Below are 26468 nucleotides of genomic sequence, written 5' to 3'. Positions count from 1 at the left end.
CTAAAGTTTAATTAATTATTAAATGACCATCGATTCAAAATTAGGTATGAGAAACAGTAGTAATATAAGAGTGGGCAAGACGTTACAGGAACTTTTGAAAATAGAATTAAAATGATGGGCTGGTGCTGGAATAATAAGCAGATACATAGAAACTTATGTACTTGTCATTAATAATTATGCACAGCACTGCTGTACTTGGCATAATTTTTTTACTCGTTTTTTTTGGGAGACTTAATCATACCGTAGTAATAAAGTAATGATATCGACCATTCAGACCTGTCACAGTAATCGCCAACAGATCACACAGCTAACGCATAGAAGAAGAACGCAGAGAAAATAATGCAAGTCTTCTGTATTTGACATTTGGGTGATCGACAAAATAACCAATACGTATTTCTAGTGTAATCATAAAATAACGTGGATCATCTCAGCATGATTAAGATACCACCTTCCTTGGGTTGCTAGATATAGCATGATCGAAATGATCCAAGGAAACGTTGCTCTTCTATCATTCTCACGTAATATTGATGCAGTGGTGATACACAGAGTAAACCTAGGCAACGTGGCCTACGTTAGAGGTAAAATAATACTGCCGCACGATGGCTCTATCCCCTCCATCACCTCCATCACCCTTCTTCTCCTTAGAGTCGGCTTTGAATACCACGAGAAAAATATATCTCAAGAACTTACTCGAGACTCTGCCACTATGCTTAACGTATGGATATTAGTAAACTAGCGGTAATAAATTAGGCCTTTTGATTATCGCATAACGGCACTGCGAGTAGAATAGTAATTGTATGCTATAAAGGTAACTTGCGAGTGTGCAGATAATGTGTGTATAAATTGTGTCTGCGTGTGTATAAGCATGTGTGTGAACGCGTGGACAATTACTTAGAATAATTCAGTTGCGTTATACGTAATACGTTACACGTAATTTTCGAAAACAACGTACGAAAGTATCTGATTAACATAATTGTGCAAGATCTTATTAGATCGTGACGCCATCTACTTCCTTTACTCCGTTCGTTCTAACAGAATAAAAATCTTTTATGTACGGGCCACTCACGCTTCTTGCGCCATTCTCACAGTGCGCACATGTCTCAAGGTCACTCACTTCCTTTCATTCATCTTGCTAGAAAGATACGTAGATGTTAATCTAAACTCTTTGAAAAATAGGCTTAGCCAATCTAGCTATAAATCATTATGTACACGTTAGGTAGATTTTATAGGCAGACACGCCATCTTGCTCTTGATTATCCTGCTTGTAGTGCCAATTAGATGTGTCCACCTAGAGAACGCTTAACGAACTAATAAATTGCAATGCCGATACTACGATGTGGTTTCCGTGGCACTGGAGGAGCTTGGCAATTGTTGAGGCACAAAATTCACCACCTCGTGGTAGACGAGCTCTGAAATTACACAGTTTAGGTAAAATTGAGATTAGGGCTTTTCTCGAAGATGGAGGCTTAAGATTTTAAACCTACCCTTCCACTTTTCCACGGGCAGATCCATGTCTTCGAAACTCTGATCGTAGGGAAGAGAAAGTGGTTCGTCCGTTGGATCTGCATATTGTGCCAGGTAAGCATGTGCCAAAGCCTGTTCCGCTGTTATTCTTCTCTCAGCATCCAGCTCCAGCATCAGTTCGAGTAACTCTATGGCTGTGAGGATACAAGGCGAAAGATAATTTTTATTTGGACTTTTTCAGCATCGCAAATGGACTTTTCATTCTTTATTTAAAAATACCGAGTCACTCACCTAGCGGATTGGCACCGCGAAAAACGTCTTTGAAATTCTTTTTCTTCAATGGCGGCAAACTCTGTATGTAATTTCTGGCCTGAAAGTAAGTTTGTGTTCGACTCATTCGATATTTCCCAGATAAGGATTGACGGTTTTTCAAGATAACGCGAGCTTCGATTCTCAGCCGGCCGAGTGTGCCTGGCGTCGTCCAATGCGAGACTCGGAAGGGAAACGTTCATTCCGGTAAGAAGAGTACGAAATAGATAGAAAGAATTGTCTAACGTATTTCATGATATTAATTCCGAATTTTCGAGGTGAAACGATCCTATTTACCTCTTGGCTGGTTACTTTGCTCAGAGTCTCCTCGGAGGGAGTGCCGCAAAGCACTAAAACTCGTGTTAGATGATCAATGTCTGCGTAGCGTTAAGGTATCCTTGCATCGAGCTGCCACACGTCGTTTCAAAGTTCGAAATTAATATTAAAAATTAAACTCAAGATCAAAGCGTCCCACTGGGTTAATCGTGCGTGCAGTTAAAAATAACGTGTGCGCGAAGGCACATTAGCCGTTGTATATCAAATAAATTAATCGCGTGACATCTCTTGGGATCGCATTAGGTCATAGGTCATAGGTCATAGGTCACGGAAGTAGGAAAGTAGTTCTTGATTCTTCGTTCCCTCTTTGTTACAACTATCATTCAAGTAATGCATGCAGCATTAAAAATGTCCTAAGGCGTGCAACGGGTGGTGATTCGAGGCGACTTACCGATTCGGATGATATTTTCTGCATAAACTCGTCTCGTGGAGTACCAAGGATTTCCATAATGAGGTTCAGTTGATGAATATCTGCACTTGCTAAGGCTCCGCCACGTTTTATCTCTCTCTTGACTCTCCGGACGCGACGAAAAAGCAAATACAAAACGAGAAATAAGAAATATTCGAAAGCGACTATAATAGAGAATTGATTTTCACATTGAGCAGAGTGCCTCGCGTGTGGACACCCGGTGCGTAGCGATTGCGTGCGAGGTCAGAATAGTCAGCGTTAAGACGAAGCTAAAGCAGTTATGCCGAAATTGTCGAATCGAGAGTAAGAGAAAATTATCGTTCGCAGAACTTGGAGCGTTTGTTAGAAGCAAGCGACGAAGATTAATCGAAGATGAGATTAACGGTTGTCACATGGACATGATGGACGTGGATTAAAACAGGACAAGGACGAGTAATGCTTGTACGAGCGCAATAATATTAAGAAAGGATACGATCGGTTCCTGGGAATAGCGTCCTTCCTGTGAGTAGTTCGGCCATTATGCATCCTACCGACCATATATCAACTGCAAGAAGTCATAATCGACGTTAAACGGTGAATAGCTCTGTGCAATGAACAAATGAATTCTTGCTGGTAATATTTCAAACCTGTCTGATTATAGTGCATCCAGTTGAGCATGATCTCAGGTGCCCTATACCATCTGGTGGCTACGTAACCTGTCATCTCATTTTCAGCTGGTCTAGCTAGGCCAAAGTCTAGAATCTTTAGTTCGCAGTCCTCGTTGACAGCAATGTTCGAGGGCTTCAGATCCTATATGACCAGGTCATGTTGCCGTGACAAGGATCAGAAATCTGACAAGTCCAGATGGTGTTTATCCTTACCCTGTGTATGATCCCAGCAGAGTGGATGTACTTGAGGCCACGTAAAATCTGGTAGACGAGGAATTGGACGTGATCATCGGAAAGCTTCTGGGTCCTGACGATGTTATTGAGGTCGGCTCCCATCAGATGCGTCACCAGGTAGCTAAAATTGTCATTCTCAGGCATTTGCTCGCTCTCTTCTCTGCCGCCCCCGGCGTCGTTATCCAAACTGCCTCGAGATACTCACACGTGCTGAAAATCCTCGAGGGATGTGGAGGGATGAAAGACGTCCAGGAGTCCAATTACCTAATCGGATAAAGTGACGATCATGAGCTGTTTAATCCTGGCTGTCGTAAATAAAATTTGCTCGACGCCAAGCACGACGAACATCAACTTACGTTCTCGTGATTCATGTGCTTAAGCATACGCAATTCCCTGTAGGTTCTTTTGGCGTGAACAGCTGACTGGAACGGTCGTGCCAATTTCTTTATCGCCACCTTCATCCCGTTTGTAGTGTCGACTGCAGAACTGAAATTTCATTCCAACAATTCCCAATTTACACATCGATTTTATAGCGAGAAGTAAATGCTCCTCGGGTGAGTACAAATATTTTCTACGTAATTTAAATAATTCATTTTGAGTCAGACCAAAAAATCAGATAACTTGCTGTACAAAATTATGGCCTACGCCGATGAGAGCACCTTATCTCTTACTCTGATAGATAACGAGACTCTCCTATAATCCGTTGCCATGGTCATCTGATCAAGTAAAAGAGTACGCGCGCCAAAATGAAGATTATTACTCCATCTCTTATTAACATCCCGCTGCGCTGTCTTATTGTGTCGTCGTAGACGATGTCGAAAGTCTCCTGAGGCATACCGCACAACTAGCCACTGGCTAACGGGACGTGTTTGACAGGTGCCAAGAATAGATTGCCAGCGTAATCTTCGTTGACAGACAAAACTAGTTATGGCTCAGAGAAGTAAAGAGAGAGTGAGACAGGAAAATTATTAAACATTTTCACATTACACAGTCTCACTCAAGATGCTCGTGTGGATCACAGAGAACTGGAGAACATCCACAATGATTTCTCTAGTTTGATTTGATACTTGAGTCCCTCTCACGAGAGAATGCACAAGTAGCTGGGCCCACGCACGTAAGAACTATTCTTTCTCAGCTACCTCTTACTCTTTCTTTCTTTTACAGTTCCCCGCTCTGACCCCTCGTCATGATCGTCTTCTTACCAGACTTGGCCGTAGGCACCAGAACCCACAGGAGTAAGCATTTGGTATCGTTCAGGAACCTCCCACTCGGTCCTGTTGATCTCGATTTTATGAAAACGCGGCATCTCGGCGACCTGGAGAACTTCCTATCCAGCCCAGAATGCGAGGAGACGAAGACACTGGCGGAGAACTCGGCTCACAACGACAACCACTGCCAACTTCGGTTCACGGGCACTGCAGCCATCTCCAAATTAGCCTGGATGTACGCGGGTGTGCGCCTGCCTGTGCCTGCGTGCGCGGCCACCTACACGGATCTTTCCGTAGATGCGTGATCGTAGGTGCGTAATGCCGTCTCTTCTCCTCCACTAAAATTTCAGAACTGGTGAGAACTACGTGAGCGACGCAGACGATTGCGCGAGATGGAGCTGCTCTCACAGATGCCGCCACTCCTTTCATCTCATTCCTGAACCCACCTGACCTGGGGTAGGACACTCCTATGTTAAAGACAGAACTCTCAATCTCTGGAAACTTTTATACAGCCTCCCACCCATGAGATCTTTCCCGGCAGGAATTCGTCCCCACCTCGAGGACAGATCTTTCAATTTTGCGTATGGATTACTGGATGTGATTCCTGGTATCCAGGTGTTCCTCGGCGTATCTTTTATACTCTTCTCAGTCTTATATATTTTTCGCAATTTGCCACTCTAGATATTGTCCAGCAAGGATTTTCAATCTCACTTCAATTCTTGATGCTTTACCACTGATGTGTACTTTAATATTTAATAAAAATTGTCATTAGAACTATGAACTTAGGTTTTCCGTTTTTTATTTTCTATGCACATACCAGAGATGATACTCTCAGCGATTGTAGCGCCATAGAATATGGGAAATTTCCAACAGAATGGAACTACCATATGACGCACAAATCTATGCAAAATGTGCTAAAGTGCAACAGTGGACGATCGGTTTCAGTTCATTTATTTTTTTTGGTTACAGTGAATAAACCATAAGCGGTATTGTGCATTGTTGACTGTATTTATACAGTGATAATGTCTGAGGACGAGGTTGAAAGTTTTGAAATTACCGATTATGATTTGGACAATGAATTTAACATTAATAGACCTCGACGTAAACTGTCTAAGAAACAACAGATGCTTGGTACGATATCTGGGATTTTTATATATTTTGTGTCTCTTGATAACGTTTTACTTACATTTTATATTGTCAGGCATCTGGGCTGATGACAGCGATGAAGAAGATGTCCCTGCAAGACCATCGTTCAAATCATACGACAAAGGTCCCAAAAATTATACTGCTCCTGTTAGTTTTGTTGCTGGAGGGATTCAGCAAGCTGGCAAACCAAAAGAGGAACAGTCTAAAGAAGGTACGAAGGATGATGATGACGATGATGATGAGGATGACGATGATGATCAGAGAGGATCTAGAAGAAGAGAGTTTACATTAAATTCATCAAGGTATTTAAGCAGTAAAATATTATGGTTTTGTTAGAGATATTAATGAAAACTGTTTCTTACAGTGATTCGGATACTGGAACCCCTAGAGAAAGTAGATCAAGAACTCAGCAACCAAGTTTTTCAATAAATTTAGACAGTGATGTAGCAGGATTAAGAAGAAAGAAAGCTCCGATCAACCCTCTGTTGATGAAGAGTGGAGTTGGCAGTTGGGAAGTACATACCAAGGGTATTGGAGCAAAGCTTTTGCTAAGAGTGAGTATCAGTTAAAATAACAGAAGGTTTTAACTAAATATTTCAGAAAGTACATTGCAATATAACCAATTTTAGATGGGTTTTGAACCTGGTAAAGGTTTGGGTAAACAGTTGCAAGGAATAAGTGCTCCCGTAGAGGCTCACTTGAGAAAAGGCAGAGGAGCAATTGGTGCATATGGGCCAGAGAAAGTTGCAAAGGTTCCCGAGAAGAAAAAAGATGAGGACATTGAAGAAGCTAAGGCTTTCAAAGCTAAATTATCCCAGTGGCGAAAGGGTGGTGAGGCTGGTACTGTTAGTAGCAAGAAACGGTCTCGTTATGTTTATCGAAGTGTCGACCAAGTACTAGAAGATGGAAAATCGAAACCAGAGAGAAAAGTTCCTACGAGCAGTGAGCTTAGTCGAGTCAAAGTGATAGACATGACAGGACCAGAGTGTCGTGTGTTGAGTGGATATCATGCTATAGCTGGTGGACAACGGCGTCCTGACGAAGGAACACTGACTACGGATAGCAAGACCAGACTAAATTTCTCACTGCCAGAATTACAGCATAATCTCGACCTTCTGGTGGACATGTGTGAACAGGATATTATCAGAAATGATAGAAGAACCAGATATCTTAATGATCGTGTAGTTGCCCTTGAGGCTGAGAACAAAAATCTGACAAAAGTGGTTGATCGACATGGACAACTCATTGTTACCCTAGAAAACGTCTTGGCTGTTGTCGATAAATTAACTGATGACTCCAATGATCTCTCCCTTGAAGAAATTGCAATGGCTTTTAGAAACTTGCAAGATTCTTACTACGAAGAATATAAAATGTATGAACTAGGAGAATTGGCTGGCAGTTTAGTCAGTGTTAAAGTCAAGGATAAGTTAGCTACGTGGAACCCTCTTATGCATCCCAAGGAATATATGGAAGTATTCAGTGAATGGAAGGACATTTTGGAAACTGGAAGAGGAACCCTGAGTCACTCTCAGACTATGCATCCTTACGACAGACTGATATGGACTGCATGGATGCCATCAATCCGTGGTGCAGTACAGTAAGTATTTAAATATTTTACAAAAGAAAAAACCTATAGTACCGTTTACCCATAGTGTAACACAGAGCATTCATTTTTTATTTTCTAGACAGTGGATTTCTAAACAACCAGATCCTTTGATTGAACTCATAGAATATTGGATACCCTTACTTCCCAGTTGGATTTTGGAAAATATAATAGACCTTCTAGTATTACCTAAACTCACTTTAGAAGTCGAAGAATGGAATCCATTAACAGATACTGTCCCGATCCACACCTGGATCCATCCTTGGCTTCCATTGATGCGTAAGTTCATCTATGACTACTGACACATTTCAGAATTCTAACTATTAAAGAACAATTTTAATGTAATAATAGGTAATCGTTTGGATTCTCTTGTCTATCCGATAATCCGGAGAAAGCTTGGTTCAGCAATGGGTGGTTGGCATCCATCTGACAGATCAGCTAGACTGATGCTGCAACCTTGGGTTGATGTATTCGATAAGGGTGACATGCAAGCTTTCCTAGTGAAGAATATAATACCAAAACTAGAGGACGCGTTATTACAATTAGACATAAATCCTCATCAGCAGCATCTGGATAAATGGAATTGGGTTTATGAATGGAAAGAAATGTTATCGGTCCATGCGATGGCTGGGCTGCTTGATAACCAATTCTTTCCTAAATGGCTACGTGCTTTGGCAATTTGGTTGAGTCACATGCCAAGTTACGAACAAGTTATTAAATGGTATATGGGATGGAAGAGTATGTTTAGTGAAAAATTATTAGATGAACCTAGGATCAAAGGTTGGTAGGTCGGGTGATCTACTAGAAGACTCATAGCGCACTGATGGAATTTTATACATTAAATTTTTTTCTTTTTAGATCACTTTAAAAAGGCCCTAGAGATGATAAGGAATACTCTAGTTGAACCTCAAGCTCGACCACCAGGACCAATTGAACAGGTTCCTTACATGACGAATTTAGATCAAATGCCGTCCATGTCTCAAATACCAACAATGGCGCAACAGAGATTTGTATCGCTTTCACGAACCATGACGCAGACTCCTAGAGATTATAAAGATTTTGTACAAGAAAAGTGTGAAGAGCGCGGTATACTCTTCATGCCTATTTCAAATAGATATAAAGATGATAAACAAGTATACAAACTCGGAAACGTGCAAGCATATATTGACGGAGAAATGCTCTTTGTATCTCGTGGAAGTGGAACTTGGGCACCGATACAATTAAATGCTATCCTGGAAATGGCAGAACTTTGAGAACCGTATGTGTAGATGAGGCTCCAATAAACGTCACGCAATGTGCGATTGGAGGGGATGCATCATTTCAATTTTATATACTGATTGTGATAGTTGTGGGATACCACGTCTTCTATTTATTTCCGAAAATTTGTATGTCAATAACAAATCAGGTTCCAAGTTGTACAGTTAATAGACAATGTGTCTTCTTTACAAAGATGTACAAATATTATTACTTTTTCCTTGAGATAGTTTTCTCTCTTTATGTCAATGCTTACAGCAGTCAGATATAGATTATTGTGAACTATTTCTTGAATGTTTTATAAAATATATTAATTCTATAATATTTATTTGTTTATATTAATTTCTCTGGATTCGAGTGACTATCTTCAGTTTCAATACTGCTGAATCTTTATTTTATTCCTTAGTTCAAAGAACTATTGATTGTCAAATTAAGAATCTGTCTATCTACAAGTGATTTTAATATAGTTTAGGTGATTTCAAACCGAGATGCTTCTAGAGAAATACCATTATTTCAAAAGATTGATTCATCTAGATAATCAATAGTCCTTTGACACTATTTTCCATCCTCTTCCATACTTGTTTTTGTTACTTTTCCTCGTTTATCTGTTGGTATCTCTCCTGCAAGGAGTAAAGTGGAAAGTCTTCTAACTCTTTTATCGGTGATACCATGAAAGAACATAAAAACTCTCTTACAAACACGTATCCTAGTATCACTGTTGTACACATAATATTTAAAATTACTACTCCGTTTCTTAGGCACAGGTTTCCTGGGCTTTCGTTGTTTAATTGAATCTGTTTCTATAAGGCCTTGCAAATAAATATCTTGTTCGTCCTTAGTCTTAAGCTTCTTAAAGTCCCTTACGAAGCTCATGACCATGTCATCACTTATGCGATTAGAACAGTGTAATCTGCAACTAAGATAACAAAAAGAGTATACATGTATAAAATTATGATTTTTAATTGAATCTACATGGTCATGTAACTTTACATTTAGATCAATTTTGCAGGTAACAGACTATGTAAGTACCATTAAGTAAAATAATAATAACAGAAATAGCCCTAAAATTATTTACCCACAACCATCATCATCGTCATGTGTTAAATTATTTATATTCATTGTCACAGTTTCGCTTGTCATTTTTCTCACACGATACAATTAGAAAAAGTACAAATAAATACTCCTAAGACCTTAGTCAGTCTACCATCTTGAAAACAATCACCTGTCGGTAATCGCGCAACTGGAATAGGACATTGCCAGGAAGTTAGCGCCAAAATCATGTTCCTCTTCTCAAACGTTGCACGACTGGTTCATTTTCTGTAAATTCTGCGCGTGTTACACCTGTGTTCGAAAATGAATCGAGACAATGATGCTCGCAGCACTCTGAGCTCATCTTCGCTTGCAATCGAGCTAAGGGAAAATAAAATTTTTACTTGTTATTTAAAGCTGCTTTCATAACATAAAAAACGAATTGCGGAGTAAAACGGAGCAAATCGAGAGCAATTGATTCATCAAGAAAATCATATAAAACTCTGTTTGATTATTTGGAATAGCAATAAAAAAATGTTTTTATTTTAAAGAATATTTGTTAATCATTGCATAATAGCAGCGGAGCAACTACGAAAACATAAAGAGCATTTAAAAAGCAATTGTTTATGCATCACAAACATATAAACATTTATTCGACGCTAATTTCCCGACGGTGAATAGGAGTTTTATAAATAATCATGTTCCTTTGTAGAACTGATAATGTTCAAATCTTAATAATAAGCAGCTGCCAACTGGCCAGAATCTGCAAGTGTAAGGAAGCTTTATATAAAATTGACCAAGAGGGCGTATTCCGGAAACATAAGCACGCAGTGCCATCTAACAGAGTTATATTAATTCGTAGTTGCAAATAAATAAAAAATATAAACAATGAAAAGGAAAAAAAATCAGATAATTTCATTCTAAATAAATTCCGGTTCCTCCTCAGCAGTCGACACTGCCATAATTATAATTCCAGTTCGTCGTGTGTTATATAAAAAGCGCCAAACGTATCCCTAAATTTATAAAAAGTAATCATTCCATAAGATTCCTCCCACATGCATGCAGTCCTTTTGAAATTTTTCATAAATTATCATACATTACCATACGTATATTTAATAATGTCACGCGAATTATCATATATTCCGACACACGTAATCTCCCAGTTGGCTGTACGTACTAAAGTTGTTTTTGTTCGTATTCATTTTTAATACCATATGACCATAGTACTAAGGAGATCGTAAAGGTCGTATATATCAGAATAACATGCCAGTAATTATTAGCTAATAAGCGTTCGCTTAGAAAGCATATTGACCTAGGCCATTAAGGTCCGGTTGTTCCTACATGATTTCCATGTTAAGCGATACTTCAATTTCAACTTCAATAAAAATTTACTAGATAATTGATTGGTCGTTAATCAATCTGCCACTTAAATTTTATGTCAACTACTGCACCCGGAAATGCATATACTGTTGTAAAAGGCTATAAAAACATATTTTAATCGTAAAACAGTAGAACTAAAAATTAACGAGTGCCCGAGGCGTTATCACAGTCTGATCAGACAGAATAAACCAATCGAAGGAGCATGATTCTAATTGATCGGATCAGCTCGTGCACCTGGACAAAGTTGTGAAAGCTGCTTAATGGTGCACTATCGTTTAGCAACTGGCTGCGTGCAACGTGTAGGCGCCGTGAGCCAACCGCCACCAACGGCGATAATGGCAAAGCAACAGCGTCGCTAGCGACATCATCTCGCCTAGGTGCGCAGCTTTAAAACTCAATATGGAAAGTCGCGCTTGATTCTCTTGAGAAGAGGCAGCCGGTTCAGGAGGTGGACTGAGGTGGACTGGTCGCCACTGCGAAGGATGGACGTTCCTTGCTCGCCCACGCGCGGTGCAGATCTACACGGCGTGTTCCTCCAAGGCGTTGAGTAAATTTGCATCGACTCCGTACTGCTTGCTAACCACGGTTATCTGGTTCCGGTTCTACGGGAAGTCGAGAAGCTTAAAACATAATCTAAAACCTGAGCATGCCTACAAGAAAGAATTGATCATATTAGATCTAATGATTCACTTTGCCAGTTCCAGGATCCTGAAGTAGAGGCGTGCATTAGGCTTAGAATCCTTTCATTGGTTCCTGGAATCACAATCTCCTCGACATGCCTGTAATCCGTGTTCCACATAGCATAGCCGTAATAATTGCCAAGGAAGGATCTGTCGAGGTTCATACAATTTGCATATACAGAGTGTCCGATCCGTGCAAGGAGCTTGCGTGACCAGGGATTTCATTTGTCTGGGATCATCCACGAATCTCATGAGTATCAGGTAAACTGGTAAATAAATTCATAATAGAAGAAACGTACGAGAAGAGTCGAGGATAGTCTATGCCAGTTCGTAGCGAGTATAATATCTATAAATAGCCTGCGGTTGCACCGGTCGTGTCGTGTCAATGCGGCTCTGCAACTCGTTTGCCATTTTTACGAAAGTCAGCGTACCGGCAGGGTTGGGACTTGAGTTAATTACACGATTCGCTTTGGGCTTCTGTGGAGAAAAAGAAAAAAGAAAAGAAATTGTTAGGTGTCAGTAAAGGCGATATTAATGTGACTCTAGTAGGACTCAGCGATACTTACACGTTGCACCGTCACGTTCAGCAATGCTCGGTCAGTCTCGTGTTTTCTCGCAAAACTCGCTCGCGCCCCCGAACATTCCAAACCCACGCGGATTGGCCGTTTATGCCCTCAGCACTGTGTTCTCCGATAAAATGACGCCGTATCGGTAACGCATGCGAGTTTTCGCGCCAGGCATATATTCCTGGTACGCGTAATAAGTTCATATGTAGTACATAAGTTCACTCGCGTATTGGATGCGTTTCCGTGCGTGTCTAACGCGATGATTTAAAGTGCAGATACCGTTCCGAGAACCGGAGGAGTCATCGGAAAGAATTGCGCAAGCTTAGTTTATCGTAGAGTCTCTTATCTGGTCATTCATCGACGCACGTGACCATCCTTTCATTCAACCAGCCGTTCAACCATCTAATGGTTCATCCGTCCATCCATCGTTTGGCTTGAGCCGAACACCTGGTCTCTAGATGACCGTGCCTTTGCTTCCTTTCTGATTTGGGATAGGCTCGGGCGGGATACAAGGTATCGAGCCGAGGCACAGAGCCAGCCTGAAGTTGATTGCGAGCTGAGGTTTTGAGTATAGTCCAGTCAGGACGCCCACACTGTTCAGAGATCTCTACAGGACGGCCAAGCTGAGGTGCGCCGCGACGTTTAGATCGGGAAAACCTTGGCGATATTTCATGGACGCATAACGCGTACGCGCCTATCTCAGGATAGCGGATAGAGACCAGGCTTCAGGCAGGCAACAAGTCAGCCAGACTATGACCCTCCTCCTCGGCGCAGTAATTCCTTTTATTCGTCTTTTGGTATTATCCGCAAGGCCAGGATGTTACCATGATGCTTCGCCAACGTCGTTTGTACCTGGTACAAGATCTTGAGGTCAGCAGCGATACGGTCCAGCGAAACTGAGTACGATCGGGACTCTGTGAATAGGTACATAGATGAGTACCAAGTACAGAAAATCGTAATAATAAATTAGAGGAAAAAAAGAGATGCAAAACTACCAAGAATCAACGATGCAAGCTAGAGTTCATCCATCGTGTCTCGCGCAGCAGCGGGAGGTTTGGAGGTGGTTGGAACCTCATGTAAAAAAGTTTCAATATCACGGATGAGCGCGCACGGTCGACGTACGAAGCAGCAACAGGTGCCAGTCGCGCATGCGGATCACCAGGCGTCGTGATGCATGCCGGAGATGATCCCGCGTCGCTCGAAGAACCGCGAATTCACTTGGTCCCTGGAGCAATTGCGAGTTCAGCAGTCGCGCAGCGCCCTCTAACGAGTAATGACATCTGGCAAAGGGCGGGGCCTATTACCGGGGCTCCCACGCGGTCTTCACTCGCCTGTATACACCGGGTACGGTTCCACCACCATCATTCACCATCACCGCCACAATCATCATTACCATCCTCTGGAACCACCGGCATCATCCCTCCCTCGCAGTCACCAGACGTATAGCTAACCAGTCGCATGGTAACGTATAGGTACAACTGGTTACTCTCGTGCGCTCTTTGACACTCGTGAACTCCTGGCAGCAGCTGGAACCGGTAGCGAGGATGGGTAGCAGCGTAGAGCAAATCCGTACGGAAGAGTCGATTACCTACGAGCAAAAGGAAGGAACGGTTAACAGTCGATAAAGCAGCGAGAAATAAGTCTTTTAGAGTCTGGCAAGAAGATATTTTTTTTCCCAAGGATAATCCTTGTCCAGGAGGTCGGCACTGGACTGATCATAGCAAATGCATCGATGGAAGGGAGCGCGCGCGGCCCCCCCACGCCCTCTGTGCTCGCTCGGTCTCTCCCACTCTTCTTCTCTCTCTCTCTTTCCTCTTCCCGTCTCTCGTTCTCTCTCACTCGCGGTACGCTCGCTCGCGTGCTCGAGAGCGCGAGAACAAGACAAGACGCCAAGACCGTTCCAGCCGCCCGCGCACTGGACCGAAAGGAACCGAAGCCGACCGAGCGCGAACCCAAAGCCAAACGCATAGTTAGCTCGAATCGCGATCGCGCGATGCACGTCCGCGCGCACCTCCTCCGCGAAGACGGCTTTGAGAATCACGCGTCACACTCGTAGAGGACGAGTCGGCTTGTATTAAAAGTTGTGGCGCGACGAGCGACAATGCGTCTTTTCGCGCCTCGTTCAACCTGAACGCGTTTAACGTCGACGTTATTGTGCGCCTTGTTCATTTATGCTTTCGTACCGTCGACGTCCCGTCGTTGCAACCAGGATCGTTGACGATATTCTTCTTCCTTGTCGGATCGTGATAAACCAACTATAAATCCTCGTGACTCTTCCATGAGGAATTTCGATCATTGCGTGTAGTGCCTTCGTAGTTTTCTTGTGCTTCCTCCTGTAGCTGTCTCTGTCTGCACGCAGGAAGCAGCCGCAATACGGCCCGTTATGGATCCCTACCCGATGGTAAGTTTTGCTTGTGTTTTAAGTGACAGAAGTTTGACCATTTTTCGGAAACCAGCCGGTAGAAGCTGGAAGCGACGGTGCTTCGCGAGATGGAAGCTGCGACTTAACTAGGAGTAAAAGTTTATTGTTTTTCCATTCCTTTTGGTGGGATCGAAGCAGCAGGTGCGCATGCGATATCCTATGCGAGCAACAGGGCTGATTTCTAGCAAGTAAAATATTATCAGGAGAAACAATAGTATCGATAGATCGCACTGCCGCTTGATAAATCGTGACAAATCTCAACGACTTCATCGCGATGTCGTATTGCCATATGGGAGCAGTATCTATTTTTAACGGGGTAGTTACCGTGTAGCACATCGTCCAAGGTTATCGCGGGACACCCTGCATCTTCTCAATCAGTGAATTCCCTTTTTGCAGATGATTGAACCTGCAAAAAATTAGTATCAGCACGTGCACTCTTCGATGCATTGTATTTTTTCCCTTGTATTTAAAGAAAAAACGCAATGCGATACTTTTCAGAGATTTACCTGATCGCTAAGAATAAAGCGCGTGCCTATTTTTCATCGAGGAACCTTCCACGTGTTATTGCAATTTCTGCAAGCGACGTAGAAATTAGTAAGATCATGAGGTCCTGAGAAAAGCATCCAGATTTCCCTTGTAGCTAGGTCTCGTCCTTGTCGTTGAAGTATCCTGCACGTTGTCTTCGGCGGCAACAGCACTGGTGGCCCTGACGGTAGTGGCGTCGGTAGCAGCAGTGCAACTGGTGGAATGCGCCATTTGATGAATGAAGATGAAGCGGACGAAGAGGACGGGACGGGACGGTTAGTCGGCTGGTCTGGCTGGCGTCCCCTGAATGGGACCAGTCCTCCAGTGGATCCCTTGTAAAGGCAGGCGTTCTCCAGAGCGTCGTTCCATAGAATAGCAATAGATGTGTTTGACAATGGAAGAGCATTTACAATTCAGTGCTTCCACGTTAACAGTAAAAAAAGAAATTGGCAAAAGTTATTTAATAGCTCCGGAGAGATAATAAATTAATGTAGACCATGGAAGTTGGTAGGCAATTCGACAAGTCTTCCGGTAAAAAAAAAAATGTCGATCGAAACCCTTGCTCGGTGGCCCGTAGTTGGTAACTCTGAGAATGACGTTAAAACGACGACCTGGGTGTGGTACGCATGGAAATAGATCAGAGCAGTACAGTTGTTACAAGGATCGGCGCTGGCTCTATGAGTTGAATCGAGGATGTGAAAAAATGACCTGGTCCATCCACCCGGAAGATCCTTACCTGAAATTGTTACCGTATAATTATCATTTGGAATGTCAATTAATCTCATGGCTGCTCGGCTTACCCACTTTGTCTTCCATTGGGCGTTTCACGATGCGTCTGCGGACTTAGTGTGATTTGATACGACGTTTAGCTGCTCCCGTTCGCTTCGTGTCTCCTCCATCATTCTTAATTAAGACGGCGGGCATGACAATCCCATTTGACTATCTCAGCCGAATCTCGCTCCGGCGTCTGAGCTTGCTCGGCGTTTCTCTTTTCTCACTTCGACATTCGGAGTAAGAACTACCGTGGAATCCAGAAGCTGATCCTCATCGCGACGATCATCCTGACCACTGGGTACTCGTGACAGCGGGTTCTGCATCGTTCTGTAATTTATTTGATAATAATAAGACCAACTGGAAGTCTCCGGACGTAGATCATCGTACCCATTAAATTTTCACCCATTGATCAATGATCTAATGCATTTTGAATGAGCTACCAAATAACGAAGGTATTGTGAACTGCTGATGGCTTTCTTGGTACCTGGTAGAGATCCTCGCCCCTGGCATATTACTGTGGTACTCCTCGCCAAGCTCTATAAGTCAGACTGCTTGTTAATTCGGAGAGAGGCTGTAATTTCTTAGGAGTGACTGTGTAGCACCGTGAACAGCGTTGCTCGTGCTTAGATCATTTTTTTATCTTGTCTGGATCACTTTTCTAATGTCGTCGCGATCAGATCCCGAGCTCGGATAGATCAAGGAGGCGTCAGTGAGATCTGTAAAAAAATCAGATAAAAAATATATCATCAAAGATGTTGATGTTTTGAAAATTCAAAGTTTTCCTCCTGAGCTTACACTTAGATCTCTTCCTTGGTACCCCTGCTGACTCTTGAGAAAGATCAAGATGATCCACAGCGAGCAAAAAGATCGACCGATCCAAAGGGTTCCTTTGGGTCGTAGGTGGTCAGCGCTATCGATAAACAGAAAACGTGCAGGGACGAATGCGTCGCGACGCGTGGGTGTCGTTATTTTGGTTCTAACCTAATTCAGTAGTTCTAGGGTTACGTGGTGCCGTCCTAAATATAAAATCTAGCGCAGGCCTTCGCTATAAAATGTGTAAATACGCTGAGCCTTATTGCGGATCTAAAGTTTAGATTTGAACGTGCACGTGATTTTTCTAAAATATCCAATGACAACGATCGACGATCCAAGAGGTGTCCGATAAAGCGTAAAAGTCAGCAATCGTCTCGATCGTCCATACAGGAAACGCTTTCACCATGAAAGCTCCCCGTTAAAAAGTCTCAGTAAAGTATCCAGCGACAGCGACATTAGCGCCACGTTCCTTTCTCCGTGGCGGCTTATTGTATTAATAGTAAGCTTCGAAAGTTTATTTTTACATTGCAGTCACTCTTTGTGATGTTAACCCTGCAAATTATCCGAAGTTACGTAAGACGTTGACTCGCCAAAAAGATCCTATGGCTACGTAATCTCCACAGTGGGTCCGACTGATGGACAGATGGATGAGCGATGGACATTGATGTGGACGAGGAGGAAGACGATGATGATGATGATGATGTTCCTAATAGCGTCCAAGAGATGGAGTTCAGTCATCAGAGTAGAGAGAGAGGAGAGAACGGCAGGTGATAGCTGGTAGGAGTGGCAATGCGAACGCAATGGGAAAGCTGCCAATCACGATCGCGAATTACATGTTCCGAGATCGATATGCATCCGGTATAGGTGGATGCATTACATACGTGCATGCGCCAAGCGGTATATAAACATACAGATACGCAATGAAAAAGTAATGGAAGCTAACGGTCGCGACGTCTATAGCGAATAAAGATTTGATTGAAGGTAAAAAGATCTTGAATCGGTGTTACCGGTTTCCGGTAAGCAACGAATGAGACGAGAGGGGCGGTCAGGGTCTCTTCAGCAATGGCCGACTAATTCCTGGCCAAAAGCGACACCCACGTGGTCGTACGAGCTTGGCCGATCGGTTGTATGAAAACATCAGTGTGTGCTACCCGGATATTTCGCTTTGCCGGTTGCTGGATTCATCTCTCGTCTCTCTCATCTTCTATTCCTCTCCCAGTCTGTCTATCGCTGATACGAAGTTCTCTTTGTACGGAGAGCAGCCGTCCCCTTCGAAGCCGTCGTGTTCTCTCCTCCTAGGTAAAATCGCCGATCCTGCTCGTGCATATGTGCCGGAACGTGGAGGCGTACTCACATTATATTCCTTATAGGTTAAACCTACCCGCCCACTTGGCATGTCCCAATACCTGGCAGCGATATGTCAACAACTACTTTCGACTCGGCGAGTTCGAGCCTCGAGTTTTATCGCGACACGTACGTCCTATGGAGTGACGTTAGCCGATTACAGGTAACGTGTCGACGTGACGACGCGTGACAGCTAACAGGAATTGACCTGGGGGTATGTTTATCGGGATCCTGACGCTCGCAGAGTGTAACCGAGTCGGATCCTGACACGTGATCAGGCATAAGCGATACTTTAGGCTCTAACGACGAATTGAAAGGGAATCTGACTCCCATACGACCCAGGATCATACGAAGTACAAGAAACACGCCGCGTCTTCACGAACGCGTTACACGCCTTCCTTCTAGCTACGCTTTTCGTTCGAGCTTTAAATATAACGTCGCGGTCGCATCGTGCAGTCGCGGCGAACAGCCACGCTATTACGGAGCACCTCGCGTACCACGGCGCACCGCCCGATATGGAGCAATCTCAGATTTCCATCCGCCCAAATCGAGAATATACGCCCGCGCCAGCGCTACATCCGCCGTCCGCCTCTTCCTTCGGGAGCCTCTTCCCCTTCTGGAGCAGCGCGCTCTGCCCTATCGAGAGGAAGAGAGAGGGAGAGAGAGGGAGAGAGAGGGAGAGAGAGAGAGAGAGAGTCGGGGATGACGGTGGCACGCCACGGGAGCAACAGTGCCAAAAGTGCCTCAATACCGTCGACTCTGCAGACCCTTTTGCACCGTCTAGGTCTCTCCTCTCCCTCTTCTCAATCCCCCCCTCGCTCCTTCTTTCCGTCTCTCTCCTTCTTCTCCCTCCTCGCCACCCTCTGTCTTCTTCTTGGACACGTTTCCTTCCTCTTGTCTTCGCACGTCGCCTCTTGCTCCATCCTCTCTTGTATTCCTTACACGAAACGATACGGTGGTCGTACAGTGTTTCTCAGGATGCAGACATAGTGCATCCTTAGGTTGGATCCTACCTTGCAGTCCTCTTGTCTTCTCTCTCTTATCCTCCTTCCTCTCTATAGATGCATCCTCTACCTTTTCCACCTCCTTGATCTCCTCCATTTCTCCTCCTGCCACTGCTTCCTCTTCCATTCTTTCACTTTCGTCTTACTACTCCTTCCCTTTTCTCATCTATAACGCTATTGGGATCATCCTCGTCCCCGTCATCGACGTCGTCCTCTTGATCTCTTTGGTACTTCTGGTGTCTACCGTGTCGCGTCGCGTGCCGCCTTAACAAGTGTCTTCGCAGTGTCAAAGAGAAAGAGATTAGGATCCTGTAGGGTGACAGTGAAAGGACTCTGGTGCTCTGTACCTGCTTGTACGGTGTGACCCTTAGTGTCTTGATGATCCAAGTCATGGACCTGGTGCAAGCTTGATCCCTCTCGAGGAAGACGTCCCAGATCAGAAAGCAACACCACCGTTTGGTCGATCGCTACGTTCATGTTGCCGGAAAGCAGCTTTCCCATTACAGGTAAATCCCATTGCGATGCTCGTCCCGTCTACGTCCTTCCGAGTCAATCAATGGCTGGACTCTCGGCGGATTCTGCGTTCCTCCGCGTCTCCTGGATCTCTGTTAACACAGGATGACTGTCAGGCGCTTGCTCGAGCACAGCGGTAAACTCTAAATAGACTTGCGGTAATTGATCACTGGAATACGCTTCATAGAATTCAATTAGAAATACACGTCTAACGACAAGGGAGTGTACTAGTGCGAGTCCACGATGACTTAAGGGTATCGAATTAAAGTGATTAAGGTATATGAGAAAACAGCTATGTGGAATTTGTAGACTCATAATCCCAAATATGGTGTGAGAAATTTGAGAGAGCCAAAAATAGTGGCGCTACGCCAACATCTAAAAATAGCTAAAAACTAAAATGTAGTAAGGCATGCCCGGCTGCACGGTTCTCCGATCGCGCGAATATTAATGACGATTACTCTTGGATTGTTAATGATGAACATGAGGATGATGATACCGTCTTCCGTGACGAAGGTCACGAGCACCTGGTTCGTAATGACGGGAACATGAAATTCTTCTAAGAGGAGACGATGAACCTGATACCAATGAAAACGTGTTAGCAGGCCACTGTGCTGACGATACGTACTCTAGGTAATGACGGGGGTCAATGATGTCAATGACGTTTCGTGTTACTCAAACGTAGGGAGACGCGAGTCAACCTGGGTAAGGGACGAAATCCGATCGAGCAAGTCCAAGTAAGGTCGAGTTGTTGCGGGTGCTGCCTTGGTGTCCACGTCTATTTCCGAGCGAGAATATTTTTATCCGCCGGCAGCGGTGTAAACGCGGCATAATGTGCTCCTCCTTTCTTTCTCGCGCTTTCGGTACCTCGCGCGCAAGGCGCACGCCATTTCCATCCACCGACTACGGAACGTCATCTTGATCATGAAGACCCTCTTGACCTTTTCAGCCGTGTTCAGGTACCGGCAGTGGATGTTACTGTCGATCTGCCTAGATTATTCGCAAAGACAGCTGTTGGCTGTTGGTCAAAAAAATAAGTCAATTAATAGAAGTAAAAAGTGTCGAGCGTTAGTATGCTTTTGACTGTACACAACGCGCAGGCGTTCGGAACTCAAATTCTAAAAATCATTGTCACTCTTACGCTATCGTAAACTTGGCTCCATTGCTTCGTCCGATTTTACCTTTCTCTCGTTTTACATTCTCGTATTCTATTTGTACTATATTATCTATCGCTTGTTCCTTTTGCACTCTCCAAATATTCACAGTATTTGTATACACAGTCATCCTTCTGCAATTGTACGTTGCTGATCGGTGGAAAAGCCAAGACACCTGAGAATGGGTTCCAGTGGTTAATTCGTAGTACCAGGTCCAAGTGAATGGATTGGATGAACAAGTAACGAGGTAAAAGGATGAAGTATTTACCAGGAAACTCCTGCTTGTGTCTTCAGGGGGTATTATGCAGACCGAGGAAGTCGTGCCTAGTGCTCGGTCTACGGGGGTAGAGTCCTCGCCAACGGACGACAGCTCGCATCTGCAGCAGCATCATCCCCCGTTGCACCATTCGACGCAGGTGCGAGGTCCGGTGTCACCGAATTCTCTCCGCATGGCTGTAAAGCAGGAACCAGCCCCGGAGGACGAGGATGGGGACGAGGAGCAACGGACACTCTCGAGCGAGAGGGATGCCGTGAGTGTTCACGGGTGAGTCAACGTCCTGGCCTATCCTGAAACTTTACGGATTGTAGGGTTCGTTCCTGATGAAGACTCTGGATGATCTTCTTGACAGTCCTCAGGTGCAGGGTGATGGGATGCAGATTCCCATGAGCTTTGCCACGATTCCCACTGCGCCGACACCGTTAGCACCACTGACGCCGCCGACGCCACCGACCCCGACTTCCGGAACGCATGGTCATCGGCAGATCAATGGCTTCGAGGAGAATGCTCAACAGGTTCCCCATGACAATGGTGGCGGCAAACCCAGGCCCAGGTGAGTCTCTTGTACCTTTAAATGTAGAACAGTCTTACATTAGTCAATTATGGATGGCGCGCAATGCTCACCGGCCGCTATGGGATATCAGTCTGGTGACTGCACGATCAAGCAATTATTGGAACACAAGCCTGAGCCGATGTGTTCTCAAAGTGAGCTATCGAAGGTGTTAGTTGGCCGCGCTAGCGCGACGGTGCATATTTCCAATTGCTATTAAGGTGTGGCCGGAATGCAGTAATGGACGAGTCGCTTTGGTCAAACGGTTGTGTGTATCGCGGCAACCATGAGATTCTCCGAACGGTTCATCCTTGTTTTGGTTGCAGTCGCGGGCGCAGGAAGTCACGGTGGAAGTTGAAGTTTCATCACCAGGCACTGCCACCGGAGTACCTTGATCATTACGAGGCAGCTCTTGCTCAGGAAGCCTTGAACGCGAGTCCATCGTCCATTCCTGAGTCGACAGCACCGAGTCCAGCACCCACGGCTTCGACTACGGCCTCAGCCTTCGCATCAATTTCCGTTTCCACCTCCACTCCTACTCCCAGTTCTATCTCAACCTCGACGTCAACTTCAACGAAGACTTCGAGTCCTGTAGCCGATGTTCACGGGTGGCTTCAGCGTATCGCCACGATGCAGCAGGAACTCTGCCCTATTGTGCTGCAACATCAAAATCAATCTCAGTCCCATTCTCATCAACACCAGCAACATTATCAGTCTGCCGATACCTTACCAGCTGCTGCGTCCAGGAGGTCTGTCATCACGTCGACCTCGCACTCCTATCCGTCGCACCACAGCACCCATCACTCTCAGCATACAGCGCACTCGCAGCAGCATCATCATCAGCAACACCATCAGCAGCCGACTCCCAGGCCGCCAATGAAGTATTCTGATCTGCCTTACATGGGGGAGATAACGCTGGACAATAGTAAGCCGCGCCGAGGGCGAAAGCCGAAGAAAGCCGACATCTGCCACCTCATCTACAAGAACTACGGTACCATATTGCCGGGTACACCTGGTCACGAGGAGAAGAAGCAGCCGGTGAAGTCAAAGCCTGAGAGCCGTACGGAACATCATAATCATCCACAGGTGTCTTTTCAGCGGACGGATATTCAGAACAGGATCAGCAGTCTCCTGGAGAAGCGTCTTACTCAGGAGTCCAGGAGAAACCTTGCCCTCGCGGAAAGCCTAAAATTATCGGAACAGGATGAACCGCTCAATCTCTGCATTCGTGATCTCAATCAGCTCAAGATACGATTGTTACGCAAGCACGGAAACGTCTACGAGTCTGGTCAAGTAAAAAGCGAAGCCTCGAGCGACGCTGAAGAAGTCGAGTGCCTTGGCAGTTCATCTTCGCCGCCTATTCTGCTCGATGTCCAGCGTTCCAGTGATCCCCTTATCTACGGAAATCATCATCATCATCATAATCATCACAATATACATGGTCATAATCAGCATGCAAATAATAACAACGCTAGCGATAACAACAACAGCAATAGCAGTAATAACAACGAGGAGTGTACAGGATTTCCTCAAAATCCCGGTTTCGTCTACTGGCCCAACGCTGGTGTCTTTATTCACCCAATGGCGCTACAATCACAGTTCCTCTATTATCAAAAAATGGCACAAGCTGACAAACCTTTTGGTTGCGTCGAGCCAACGCCTAAAGAGCAGAAGATCGTTCCCAAGTCGATATTCTCAATGCTGGATGGCGGAAAGAGTTCGGGTGCTCCAGTAGGTTCTGGAACGTTGGCACAGTTGTCGCCCTCTGGAACGACGCCAACAACAGGACAACCACAGCCGACGCCACCAGCATCTCTGTCAGGTTCGTCGCCAATAGCAGCACCGGAATCACCAAGGCCGAAGAGGAACGCTCCTCTGGGTCATCAAAGTCAGTCCCAGCCGACAAAACGGAAGCGTTCTGCCATATTTATTCCGCCAATGCCCACCGAGAATAATAACAATCCAGCGACCGAGGTCAGCATATGCAAGTTCAAGTTCACGGGCGGCGCCAAGCCGAGTCTCCAGGAGAAGAAGAGTCTCTCCGTCGACTCCGGTGGTAACTTCAGGTACTACAGTGGCACCGGAGACAAGAGCATGCGCGGTTACGAATTCTTCCCACGTGAGTCTCTTCAGCAACCTGCTGGACAAGCTGGCTCCTCGGCTGGAGCTTTCCTTAGCGCAGCTGGAGAACGGATACCAGCCCCAGTGACCGGCGCCTCCGTAGCAGCCGCAGCTGCAGCCGCGGCGGCGGTCGCTGCGTCCTGTCAACGTCCTCCGGCCATACAAGAGGATGGTCGACGGAAACGCAAGACCAGGAAGTCCTTGCAGCGTGAAAAGCTGGAACAGACTTTCAAAGAAAAAGGCTTCCTCATTCAAACTCAACAGCTGGAATCCGCAGAGGGTGCGACTTACTGCAAGTTCAGGCAACTGCGCAAGTTCACCAGGTACTTATTCAGGAGCTGGAAGGACTATCTTCCTGGCAATGTGCGCGAGTTGACCGGAGCCTCGGAAGCGGATGTTATAGAGGCTGATCCCGAGGTTGAGAACGAGGTCGATCCCGAGTCCCCTATCGTCGGCTCCCCTCTCTCGAGTTCCCTCGCCCCCAGCGAATTGATACCTGGACCAGAATTACTCGAGGAGTCCCGAACTCTTTCCCTGACCCCTTAGGCTTAATCCCTACGCTAAGTAAAAGAATGTCTGGAAGCCGCATTTATTGCTTTCGTGCACGTCCGTCCACGTCGACTTCCGTCCCTCGGGGCGACGCATTTACGTCACAAGAGGATCGTCCTCGGGGCAGGGAGTCTGCCATATCGAATTAGCTGGTGACGGTCGACAGCATCACGTCCGATGCTCAAACGCGCGTAATCAGATCGTCGTTGGTCTTGTGCGAGTCAACGTAGCTCTGTGCCAAAGATGGGAGACTGGTATGTACATAGAGAATAGCAGAGAATGGAAGTGCGTGAGTGGTACCGAGCCGCGCGCATCTAATTAATAGCGATTGTGTTAACCAAAGAGTGCATGTGTAAAATAAAGAAGCGTGCTCGGCAAGTGGTACGAGTGAGACAGAGAGAGAGAGAGAGAGAGAGAGAGAGAGAGAGAGAGAGAGAGAGAGAGAGCGAGTGTAATTTTTTAAAATGACGTTAATTATTTAATATCGTCTAACGAAGTCTAGTCTTATTTATACTCTTGCGTGGAACGAGAAATTAGAAGTGTAAAAAGAAAAACAGAAAGAAAATTAAAGAAGCGAATAACTGAACGCGTCGCGACGCACTTGGACGTCGTGCGCCACGACGCTTCCCTAAGTGCCTGTTCGAAGCGCGACCTCGTCGCGCGCATATGCTCACTGTATAGAGGTCACATGTTGTTTATAGCTTGTAATAAAACTATATTGTTATTAACGATATCGCATTCTCCCTCTTAGATCCTTTCTCGTACAAGCGAATCCTCTTCCAGTACACGGTACTCTCCATATAGTTGGTACAAGGAACACTCGATGGGCCGACGCTCGGCATTCAGCTCCTGGGGCAGCAATTAAGGCTGCTTCTTTTGATTTCATTGATGCGATCGTGGAGCTGGGACTTATGGACCGTCTGATGGGAGAGAGAGAGAGAGAGAGCTGAAGAAGAAGACACATGAAGGAACGAGAGAAAAGAGAGAAACGAGAGAATCGAGCAAAGAGCCAGAGAGCTGAGGACGCAGAAACAGGACTTGGCAGAGAAGAACTGGAGACGTCAGCGTCGCTGCCTGCTTCGCGACTGTTGGCCACACAGCCATGCACGAAGCCACGCACGCACTGCATGTGTGGTCATGTGTAGCTTGATGCACCGGCGTGTGCGTGCCATGCGTGCGCGCGCACACAGGCGTCCCAACTAGTAAGCGGCGTCTCGACGCACACGCATGGTTCTTGTACAGCCGAGTGCGTAGGGCCCCCCATTCATGCATACGCCCATTCACGCATCTCTGGCTCACCTTGACGGCTTTTTGTCCCTACCGATAGTCCTTCTTTCCCTTTCCATTTATCTCTCTGCACCTTCGCTCTCCTCTCCTTGTCGAGATGTTTGTGATTATATGACGCTATTTTTTACATTTTTTTTACCTCCGTAGAACTCGCTGGATTTTGGAAAATGACGCAATGCTTGGTTCTGGCACTTTCGTTACGTGGCTGCTGCGCTCGCATAGGTACTTCTCTGTGGATAAACGACAGATGGCGATTAGTTGTATTATTGTATGCAGAACGAATAGAGATACGTACAGGGAAGCAGATGCATAAGGCTGCAGCAGCGGAATAGAATCGGACGGAAGTCTCTATGGGGAAGCAGAAGTTTCTACGTCGTAATTACGAGGAGTGCCGAGGGTTCCCCACCGCCAGGCGATATTCTCTTATTGTCCCATCTTCTTTAGTGACTTTTTGCAGTTGCGCTGCTGCGCCTCCTCGCCGTTCAGGAGAGCCGCGCACAATGACTGCAGGTTTCCTAATACGGCCTCGGCGGAGTCCTCGTGAAAAAAAGAGGAATTTCGGCGAGTACCTATAAGTATACGAGGGCAGGATCAGCGGTGCCTGGGAAGAGGAGAACATCGTGGCTTGGCGGATTCGATAAGACAGCAACACGATGCGCACCGTCGATATATATACATACAGCTCTCGCAGGTTCGTTCTTTGATATAGGAAGCCACGCGTTCCCCAATGAGACGCCAGGGTGGCCATCTAGACTGTCTACCTGGCTGGTCGCACTGATCATAGCTGATATGAGGTACGTGGTGCAGGCGAGACAGGTTCATGGAGGAAAAAGTTCAATTTGTCTGGCGCGTTCCCTATCCTGGATAGTTGAT

The 26468-nt window shown here is 45.4% G+C and overlaps 3 protein-coding genes and 2 long non-coding RNA genes across 24 annotated transcripts; 2 read left to right on the top strand and 3 right to left on the bottom strand.

The window, feature by feature from the left end:
- Positions 1-335: 335 nt before the first annotated feature.
- On the bottom strand, positions 336-4740 carry LOC107268603 (mitogen-activated protein kinase p38b). 5 transcript variants are annotated; one of them, XM_015741543.2, is made up of 10 exons: positions 4602-4740; positions 3756-3885; positions 3605-3663; positions 3379-3520; positions 3145-3307; positions 2991-3062; positions 2501-2580; positions 1756-1834; positions 1485-1658; positions 336-1409 (listed from the first exon to the last, which is right to left on the bottom strand). In XM_015741543.2, exons 1-10 carry the CDS (start codon positions 4703-4705, stop codon positions 1330-1332), a joined length of 1083 nt encoding a protein of 360 aa, XP_015597029.1. In that variant the 5' UTR covers positions 4706-4740; the 3' UTR covers positions 336-1329. The 5 variants fall into 5 exon arrangements, with proteins under 5 accessions (XP_015597029.1, XP_015597030.1, XP_024941650.1 ...); XM_015741544.2 differs by lacking the exon at positions 2501-2580 and adding an exon at positions 2071-2150; XM_025085882.1 differs by having other exon boundaries at positions 4546-4662.
- LOC107268597 (septin-interacting protein 1) lies at positions 4702-8934 on the top strand. 2 transcript variants are annotated; one of them, XM_015741535.2, is made up of 8 exons: positions 4784-4918; positions 5577-5738; positions 5809-6055; positions 6118-6307; positions 6383-7350; positions 7439-7635; positions 7708-8136; positions 8215-8934. In XM_015741535.2, exons 2-8 carry the CDS (start codon positions 5630-5632, stop codon positions 8607-8609), a joined length of 2535 nt encoding a protein of 844 aa, XP_015597021.1. In that variant the 5' UTR covers positions 4784-4918; positions 5577-5629; the 3' UTR covers positions 8610-8934. The 2 variants fall into 2 exon arrangements, with proteins under 2 accessions (XP_024941645.1, XP_015597021.1); XM_025085877.1 differs by lacking the exon at positions 5577-5738 and having other exon boundaries at positions 4702-4918.
- On the bottom strand, positions 8703-18863 carry LOC107268605. 9 transcript variants are annotated; one of them, XR_001537875.2, is made up of 13 exons: positions 16782-18861; positions 16471-16702; positions 16013-16313; positions 15194-15948; positions 15012-15093; positions 13570-13853; positions 13261-13490; positions 12266-13179; positions 11999-12176; positions 11710-11928; positions 9686-11621; positions 9306-9526; positions 8703-9230 (listed from the first exon to the last, which is right to left on the bottom strand). It is a non-coding gene; the product is annotated as an uncharacterized LOC107268605 (long non-coding RNA). The 9 variants fall into 9 exon arrangements; XR_003059937.1 differs by having other exon boundaries at positions 13261-13596; positions 13659-13853; XR_001537876.2 differs by having other exon boundaries at positions 9686-10020; positions 11254-11621; positions 13261-13853; positions 16782-18860.
- LOC107268594 (putative uncharacterized protein DDB_G0291812) lies at positions 11942-25039 on the top strand. 5 transcript variants are annotated; one of them, XM_015741523.2, is made up of 4 exons: positions 11942-11960; positions 21106-21341; positions 21400-21641; positions 21965-25039. In XM_015741523.2, the coding sequence occupies exons 2-4, from the start codon at positions 21114-21116 to the stop codon at positions 24303-24305; spliced, it is 2811 nt and encodes a 936-aa protein (XP_015597009.1). In that variant the 5' UTR covers positions 11942-11960; positions 21106-21113; the 3' UTR covers positions 24306-25039. The 5 variants fall into 5 exon arrangements, with proteins under 5 accessions (XP_015597009.1, XP_015597008.1, XP_015597006.1 ...); XM_015741522.2 differs by lacking the exon at positions 11942-11960 and adding an exon at positions 14529-14666; XM_015741520.2 differs by lacking the exon at positions 11942-11960 and adding an exon at positions 19518-19653.
- Positions 19282-21221, bottom strand: LOC112494491. 3 transcript variants are annotated; one of them, XR_003059956.1, is made up of 4 exons: positions 21080-21221; positions 20286-20986; positions 19495-19752; positions 19282-19423 (listed from the first exon to the last, which is right to left on the bottom strand). It is a non-coding gene; the product is annotated as an uncharacterized LOC112494491 (long non-coding RNA). The 3 variants fall into 3 exon arrangements; XR_003059957.1 differs by having other exon boundaries at positions 20286-20675; positions 20799-21109; XR_003059955.1 differs by having other exon boundaries at positions 20286-21109.
- Positions 25040-26468: the final 1429 nt, after the last annotated feature.

The sequence above is a fragment of the Cephus cinctus genome, unplaced genomic scaffold (genome assembly GCF_000341935.2).
Source record: "Cephus cinctus unplaced genomic scaffold, Ccin1 Ccin1_scaffold0566, whole genome shotgun sequence".
Classification (NCBI taxonomy): domain Eukaryota; kingdom Metazoa; phylum Arthropoda; class Insecta; order Hymenoptera; family Cephidae; genus Cephus; species Cephus cinctus.
Note: the sequence above shows the minus strand (reverse complement) of the source record. Positions and strands in the feature narration are given on the sequence as shown.

Bases quoted from the DNA above. Each gene is read 5' to 3' on its own strand.
- LOC107268603 (XM_015741543.2), bottom strand. From the start codon at position 4,705: ATGCCGCGTTTTCATAAAATCGAGATCAACAGGACCGAGTGGGAGGTT. The intron at 3,886-4,601 runs GTAAGAAGACGA...ATGAAATTTCAG, and splicing joins GGTGCCTACGGCCAAGTCTG to TTCTGCAGTCGACACTACAA. The intron at 3,664-3,755 runs GTAAGTTGATGT...TTATCCGATTAG, and splicing joins AGCACATGAATCACGAGAAC to GTAATTGGACTCCTGGACGT.
- LOC107268597 (XM_025085877.1), top strand. From the start codon at position 4,741: ATGCGAGGAGACGAAGACACTGGCGGAGAACTCGGCTCACAACGACAA. The intron at 7,636-7,707 runs GTAAGTTCATCT...ATGTAATAATAG, and splicing joins TCCTTGGCTTCCATTGATGC to GTAATCGTTTGGATTCTCTT. The intron at 8,137-8,214 runs GTTGGTAGGTCG...TTTTCTTTTTAG, and splicing joins AGATGAACCTAGGATCAAAG to ATCACTTTAAAAAGGCCCTA.
- LOC107268594 (XM_015741520.2), top strand. From the start codon at position 19,623: ATGTTGCCGGAAAGCAGCTTTCCCATTACAG. The intron at 19,654-21,105 runs GTAAATCCCATT...TTGTGTCTTCAG, and splicing joins AAGCAGCTTTCCCATTACAG to GGGGTATTATGCAGACCGAG. The intron at 21,642-21,964 runs GTGAGTCTCTTG...TTTTGGTTGCAG, and splicing joins GGCGGCAAACCCAGGCCCAG to TCGCGGGCGCAGGAAGTCAC.